This window comes from Coenobita brevimanus, chromosome 82 (assembly GCF_032717465.1).
Source record: "Coenobita brevimanus isolate Jiangsu-jjx chromosome 82, ASM3271746v2, whole genome shotgun sequence".
NCBI lineage: Eukaryota > Metazoa > Arthropoda > Malacostraca > Decapoda > Coenobitidae > Coenobita > Coenobita brevimanus.
Genome location: NC_137035.1, coordinates 2,444,075 through 2,452,500, shown reverse-complemented (window position 1 = coordinate 2,452,500; position 8,426 = coordinate 2,444,075). Strand labels below are relative to the sequence as shown.

The following is an 8,426-nucleotide window of genomic DNA, read 5'->3' as shown; positions in this document are numbered from 1 at the left end:
CTTAATTCATTCAGAAGAATTTGTTAAGTATAAATAAAACTTTTAGAAATGGAAGAACTAAATATACAGTGTCCTTTATTTACGAAACTTCTCATTAATACGTGTAATTTTTTATTTACTATTTTTATTTTTGATTACTCTTGCTTACCTATTCATTACTTTTTTTTATTTTTTACTCTTTGTATCTTGAGACGAATATGTTAAAATCTGGGGAGATTTTTAGAGCTGAAGGGATTAGGTTCAGTCTTCATTAATCCCTCACGATTAGGATGATATTCTAGGTAAAGTAACGTTGTTTTAAGACAAGAATGAAATAATAGTGACATCCTTGGGCTTAAGAGAGGGAGAGAGAGAGAGAGAGGCAGGCAAGTAAATATTTTTCTTGGTTAATCAAAGGTTCTGACTGCGTATTTTGCAAGAGTGGGAGACGAGGCAAGAAGCAGCGGGAAAGGGAGGGAAAACCAGAGGAGATGAGGGTGAAAACCCAGGAGAAATGATATGTCAAGAACTCTGGCCCCAAGCTGTCGATGCAAAGCGTCACTCTGTATGCCTCCCCCAAGCCTTGCTCACAGACTCGCCATATAATCTCCTTGACCTTGTTGACCTAAGCACTTCATCGTTCCTTCATACTGTATTACTGTCAAAAGTTTGGTCGAAATTCATCAAGGGATTCGGTAGACATCGCGCCCACGAGGATAAATTAAGTCGACCCCCATAATCGTTGACCTTTGACCCCTTGGCCTAGCTAACCTAATCAGCTCATCATCTCACACTGCATCACTGACAGAAGTTTGGTGGAAATCCGTCGACGGATTTAGAAGATGCGCCCACAAGAATGTCACGGACGCATGAACGCAGCCGATAAATTAAGTCGACCCATGTGACCTTGACCTTTGGCCCCTTGATCTTGCTGACCTAATCAGTTCATCGTCCTTTCATACTGTATCACTGACACAAGTTTGGTCGAAATCCATCAAGGGGTTCGGTAGATATCGCACCCACAAGGATAACCTAAGTCGGTCCCATATGACTTTGACCTTGGCCCGTTGATCTAGAAGAGCTAATCATTTCATTAACTCCTCATACTGCATCACTGACAAAAGTTTGGTGGAAATCCGTCAATGTGTTCAGGAGATATCGCGTGCACAAGTGTTACGGACGCACGGACCCACGCACCTACGCACGCATGGACGGACAGACCAATCACTTAACATCTCCTCCATCACAGGTGGGCGGAGGCATGAAAAGGAGAGGGAGAGAAAAAAAGAAAAAGAAAAGAGGGAGGAAACAAGAGGGAAGATGGACGGAAAAGAAAAACAAGAGATTGAAGGAGAGGAAGGAGAAAAAAAAAAAACAATGGAGGAGGGGAAGGAAAAACAGAGTAAAAGAGAAGAGGAAAAGAAAAAACACAAATGCCAGTGAAGACTAATGAAGAAAAAATAGAAAAAAGAAAAGGGAGAGCAAATATTGTGTGGAGGTGTGAATGCAGCAGGCGCGTGTGGCTGACTGACAAGGAAAACACCCAAAAATGTGTTGGATTTGCCACCATGATGGAGGGATTGGAAGTGACAGGGGAAAAATAACATAGTGAGGTTGTCAGTATTAGAAAGAAAGGGCGTCGAGGCTTAACATGCGCGTGCAGTATTTTATGGGTCATATTGCAGCGTGACTGACAAGGATATCACGCAGGTATTCCCCCACACCGATACACAACCGTCACATTTACAATCCAGGTCCCTACTTGAGTTTTCGGGGCCGTAATCTAGGTTATATAGAAGGTTTCGCAGCTGTTCTTCTTTAGTGATTTTTTATGATATTTATGTTGTTCTGATAATTACATAATCTCCATCAATAAAACACTAGAGGATATGGAGCTGCAATGTCTAGAATAAATCGCTGAGTGGGAGGTGTTACGAAGCTTCCACTTGAGTACTTTAGGTGCGAAAAGACTGTGGTAAAGAGACCTTGTCCAAGACTTCCATTTAGAAGGTGAGAGAATTTGGTAAGTATGGAGTGATCTGCATTCTAGCTTCACACACACACACACACACACACACACACACACACACACACACACACACACACACACACACACACACACACACACACACACACACACACACACACACACACACACACACACACACACACACTCACACACACACACACACACACACACACACCAGCATCATCGTGCTCCGCCCCACAGTTTTTGATCTGAGGCCAACATCGCGGTTCTGGTACTCACAACTCATCCTCATCACTCATTTCTTCGCATTATCATTAAAAAACTGTGGGCAAGTACTTGATAACTAACGATGACTTCTGAAGCTTCTGATGTTGGTAGGATGTATACGATCTACTATATCGTTGCTGACTACACTTTGATGTGAGATACTGGTTTTTCACATTATATAATTACATGTGGTTTTTTTTTTAATGCCCTCCCCCCCAAAAAATCTAGGGGCTTGTTTATACCTTCATGCATTCAGTTTTGATTTGAGTACGAGTGACAGTTTTTTATTCTGGAAACGAAAAAGGCCCAGCTTTCTCGATCACATCAAACTATTACAGGTTTAGCACAAAAACCCTTCAGAATTTATGGGTCTCCTTACATCTTGACGCTCTCAGTTTTAATTACGCGACCCGTTTCTCTGGTGACGAGGGATACCATTCTCTTTTCCCGTCCTGGGAGGGATTGCGGGATTTATTTGAGGCCATGAACTGTGGTGACCGCCGACTGTAGGTTACCCCACGCCTCCACACACTCCGATAAATGGAGAAATTATGGCTGCTAATATCGTATCCTAAACCCCCTCACTGCACTGACGTATTATTTTAGTGTATTCTCGCTACCATCAGACGATTTTATTCAGCTTTGGAATGATGTCAGTGTAATGAGGCCCGATGCTCTTGTTCGTAGAGACGGTACTCGGACATATCCTGAAGCAAGTTTTTCGATCGTGCAAGTCGGGATAAAAATTGGAAGAAGAATCCGCCGTCTTACTGGCTGACCTTCTGGGCTTTGTATTTTTCACTGTTAGACATTTCGTAAGTGGCATTCACAAGTTTTAAGAATTTCATGTTCAGATGGACAAGTTCAAACAGTCTCTCTTTCAAACAGCCACAGTCACAAGCTTGGACATCCATGCGTTCATCAACCGCACCTTCGAAAGCAACAGCATTACGTTCAGATAATCACCGAGCTACAACCCCACGTTCACACAGCCACATCACATGCACACAGGCTCAGTCACACTACGCGTTCACACATCCTCAGCTAAACATTCACACAGCCACAACCACACCTTCACACAGCCACACGTTCACACAGCCACGCAATCACACAACCACACGTACACACAGCCACATCACACACACTAATCTCGGTGTTAAGTGTAAGTTCCGTGAGACGCCGTAAAGCAGAGTATTGCGTCTCCTTCCTCGCCCTCATTCCCACCCTCCTCCCACACCCTCCTATGGCTGCCTGGTTGTTGTGGTAGCGAGATGACAGGCGTGGTGGTTGTGGGAGTTGTGAATGCTCTGGTGAAAAGTGGTAGTTGTGGATGTGGTGAGAGCTATCGCTGTAGGGGATGGGTTGTGATGTAGGTTTGATGGAAGTTGTGGTGATAAAATATGTCGCTGTTTTGTGCCAGTGGTTTGTGATGACAGTCGGGGTGATGGTGGCTAGGTGGTTGTGATGGGATGGTTGTGGTGAATGTGGCAGTTGTAGCAATGGTAACAACTGTCGTGGCTGTTGTAGTACTGGGCTGGCCATGGTGAGAGCAAATTTCTGGTAGCGTAGAAGTGGATGTGCTGATGTGTGGTGGCTGTGGTATTGGTGAGCCCATGGTTGTGGTGTGAGGATGGTAGCGATAAGGGCAAATTTCTAGTAGTGCAGTTTTGGACGTGCTGTGATGTGGTAGTTGTGGTCATGGTTGTGGTGTGAGGATGGTAGTGATGAGGGCAGAGTTCTGGTAGTGTGGTTTTGGACGTGCTGAGATGTGGTAGTTGTGGTCATGGTTGTGGTGTGAGGATGGCAGTGATGAGGGCAGAGTTCTGGTAGTGTGGTGGTGGTAGTGGGCTTGTTAAAAGTGAGAGCTATGGTATCCAGCTTGACAGAGACATTTGAATTGGATTTTACGGTGCTTCACTAAATTTTCACAAAAAGAGAAGCTTCCCATCTTGTCAATCATTTAGTGCCAGCCTGATTAAAACTAAAAATACACCAACGGATGGAAAGGCTGTTATTCCAAATATGGAAAGATAAATCCTCCTGTTGACCTCATGACCTCACTCCTGACCTCCTCTGCCCCTCTACCCTGGCGGGAGAGGTGGTTCGTAGAGGTTGAAAGAATAATAGGAAAATGACGTGAGTAAAGTGAAAGGTATAGAGTAGTAGGTGATTAGTCTGTTTACCTTAACCTGGCCAAGATTTCTGTCCTTTTTGTAGCTTATGTCACGTAGCTCAGTGGTAGAATAAGGAGGTACTGTTTCTCTGCATCCTTTCCATAGCACCCCTTCATGACTAGCAGCATATTCCAGTGTTACTTTACTACTACAGCTCGGTATTCAAGACGGAAAGATGGCGATTTTAGGCCAAGTTAGAGTAAAAAGGGTATGGTATGAATCCCCCACATAACCTCTCAACAGACCTATGGTGTGTTGCATTCCCGAAGTCGGCGAGGGGAGGTGACGCTAACAGTAAGAGAAAAGTAAGAAAATTATGTTATCTGCCTAAAAGAAAAAATTAAATAAATAAAAAATGATATATGACCCTAAAGGTGGAAAATGTAAGAAAATCGTATGGTCCCCCCTAAAAAAAAAAAATGAAGAAATGTAGTCTAGTATTTCACCACCAGGAAATAGTTCTAAATCCCCAGCTAGCCTCTCCTGTCCTCAGCAAAGACCTCTGAAAGTTCTCTGCACATGCCTCAAGCCTGGGAGAAGAGGGGAGTCTGCGTCACTGGCAAGGCACTCTGCTTTCACGAGTTTTCCTTCCAAAGGTGGCATGATCGGGCCTTCAGACTGTTACAGCTCCCGGAATTTGTCTGACTGTCGCCTTTGCCTTTGTGGTGGTGGCTGTGTTGTGTGGTGGTGTGGTGTGGCGTGGTGGTTGTGATTGTGTGGTGGTGTGGTATGGTAGTTGTGACTGTGATGGTGGTGTGGTGGCTGTGATCGTGATGGTGGTAATGTGATAGTGGTTGTGTTTTGGTAGCTGTGGTCATGGCCTCGTGTTATGTTGTGGTGGTGGTTATGGTAGTTGTGATAGCATTCTTATGGTGGTAGTATTCATTGTGTTGTTGTGGTGGTGATGATAGCGTTGTGGTGTAGCATAGATAGGAGCTGTGGTAGTACTGACGGTGTGGCGGTGGTAGTAGTGATGGTTGTTGTGGTAGTCGTGTTTACGTGGTCGCATGTTGTTCTGGTGATGGCATGGTGTATTATGATTGAGAATTGTGGAGATAGTGATGGTTGTTGTTGTGGTTGTCGTGATATTGTTGTGACTTGCTGTGGTGGTGGTGTGGTGTATTAAAATAGAGTGATAATTGTGGTAGAGTGATAAGGTTATTGTGGTGGTGGCTGTGTTTATGTAAGAGCATCACAGTGACCTCTCTACCGATCTTCCATAACGTGGGGGAATAAGTGACCCGGCGGTAAACATCGGCCTTAGAATGTCAGGTCACAGGTCAAATAGCTTAACAGGTAAGTTAGGTCTGTAAGAGTAGATTGGAGTGGCTTCGCTCTTTATGTTTCGGGAGATTCTCCGATTTAGCGCCACGCCCACGAATAATCGAAAAAGAGAAGAGAAAATCCACCCCAAACCTAGCTAGTGTACCCAACCTAACCGAAGAGTAATATAATTGTGACCTGACTCATTTCACACCCACATTTACCCGCCCTGTCGCTTAATTTCTCATGTTTGCAAGGTCCGAGGAGAGATGGCAGCCACATTACCCCATACTCATACATCCCAAACCCAGCCTAGTGGACCTAACCTAATTCTGAAACAATGTATCAGTCCACCTTGTTGTCATTTGCTTTGGAGAGTTCGTAAATTCTCTTCATCAGCTATTTATTTTACTATTTTTCATGTGACTGAATCTCGACATAGGCATAATAGCTCCTTCCTTTAGGCTCAGCAATCCTTCTACCTCCATCCCCACCCCACCCCACATGTCGCAACATCTTCACTAATAACCACCGTCCATCGTGAATACCGTATATGCTAGGGCTGTTTCATGCAGGACTGACGAAAACTGGCGAAAAATGTACTGCACAACAAATCAAAGCAAAAGTGTTACAAAATCTGAGCGCATTTACTACTAAACTCTATTCCATCCTTTTTTGAGATATCGGTTACGTATATGAGGGAGAGGGGTGTAAGCAGAGAGGAGGGCAGCGATATAGCAGGGGACAGGGCGACATGGAGGCGGTTTGTTTGTGACCACCCCCTACGAGATTAAGGCATCTGACCATAGATACATGAGATTGATGGATCGCCTATTTCCTCACGTGAAGGAGATGCATAGCAGGGTGGTGACAATATTCCTCCATAGATATTCCCCGCCAAGTCTGCTATTTTCTCAAGTTCTGGGGGACCCGTAGAGAGGTGGCAGCGATATTCCTCCACTGATATTTACCGCCATGTCAGCTATTTCCTTGCTTTCTGGGGGTCAGCTAGAGGTGACGGCGATATCCTAACTTTTTTATACATCCATAGTTGTGCGTCCCCAAATTCAGTTTCCAAAGGCGGCCTGATCGTACCCAAAGATAGTTAGACCCCTCTGACCTGGACTGACCGTCGCCTTGGCCTTTGTGGTGGTGGTGGTGATGGTAGTGGTGGTGGTGGTGATGGTGATGGTGGTGGTGGTGGTGGTGATGGTGGTGTGATGATGGTGTTGTTGTGGTGTGGTGATGATGAAGGTAGTTGTTGTTTTAACTGGTTGTGGTGGTAGTGTTGTTGTAATGATCGTTGTGGCGTGGTTTAAACTGTAATGGGGTGAAACACACACACACACACACACACACACACACACACACACACACACACACACACACACACACACACACACACGTTCTAGGGAAGACGTTTGAATCTAAGGCATTTCCACGTGTCTTTCATGAGTAAAATTAAGAGACATTCCGCACTAAAGTTATGCCAATTCCTCTCAAAACATTTCATTAGGAATTTAGATAAAAGAAAACAATGGCTTCACTTTTTTCCTTTCAGTGTTTTCGTGGAGTGTAATAAACTGGCACTTTTTTTTTTTTTTTTTTTTGAGTCCCACTCTGAGATGGTGACAATTTTTAACTTCATTTTTTGTCTAATATTTGGGTTGCTAAATGTCATACACGAATACAGATAGACACAGAGGTTAATAAATGGACACTGGATAGATAACGATATGAAAATAGATAACAAACATAGCAACAGACATATCGTAAGCTAAGTGGATAGACAGATAGATAGGTAAATAGATGTAGATAAATGATAAAGGAGTAATAATTATGAGCAAGATGAAAATTTTAATGACATAATAAGGGCGAGGGAAATGATGAAAGGCCTCCCAGCATTTTCAGTAAGATGTCACAAGAAATACCTCAAGAAATGTAACCTGTGGAGACTTCAAAGCAGGAGTTTAACTACCTTGGAGAAGTTTCATGAACGGCGAAGAGAGAGAGAGAGAGAGAGAGAGAGAGAGAGAGAGAGAGACTGTAACCCTTTCATGTAACTCTTAGTCATGCAACACAGTCATTCAACACAAAGTCATGCAACACAAAGTCATGCAACACAAAGTCATGCAACACAAAGTCACTCAACACAAAGTCACTCAACACAAAGCCATGCAACACAAAGCCATGCAACACAAAGTCATGCAACACAAAGTCACGTAACACAAAGTCACGTAACACAAAGAACCGTAACAAAAATAATTTAACCCAGAGTCGCGTTACGTAGAGAAAGGAACAAAGGTCCTTGGCGAACTGAGGTGAGGGGAGAGAATGGAGTTGGTGGAGGACGTGAATTGCCTTTATTATGGAGAGAGAGAGAGAGAGAGAGAGAGAGAGAGATGTGGGGGAAGGATAAGAAAGGTGTGTGGTGGGAGCTGACTGCCTAGATTCTGAGGACATACAACCTTTCTCTCTCTCTCTCTCTCTCTCTCTCTCTCTTGATCATCGATACAATTTGAACCGCTATGGAAGACAGATACTGAGAGAAGTGAACGGACGATAATACAATCTTCAACACACGACAGGTAAAAAGCAGAAATGGCCATGGGTAGGTCACGTCCTTCGCTAAGAGATAACAGGTGGACAATCATGTTTGGAAACGCAAAAATGGAGAAGAAAACTGACCGACAGAGATTAATATGGAGAGGTGAAATTTGGATATCAACTGGTACTGGATGGAACACACTAAC

At 43.9% G+C, this 8,426-nt stretch overlaps 1 protein-coding gene across 1 annotated transcript in view; it reads left to right on the top strand.

The window, feature by feature from the left end:
- The window catches only part of LOC145409656 (glutamate receptor ionotropic, kainate 4-like), a 107,859-nt gene extending 99,896 nt beyond the window's left edge, over window positions 1-7,963 (top strand). Inside the window, exon 19 of the mRNA XM_080280007.1 lies at window positions 7,757-7,963. Coding sequence (XP_080136133.1) covers window positions 7,757-7,963 — 207 coding nt within the window. The remainder of the gene's footprint in view (window positions 1-7,756) is intronic.
- The last annotated feature ends 463 nt before the right edge of the window (window positions 7,964-8,426 follow it).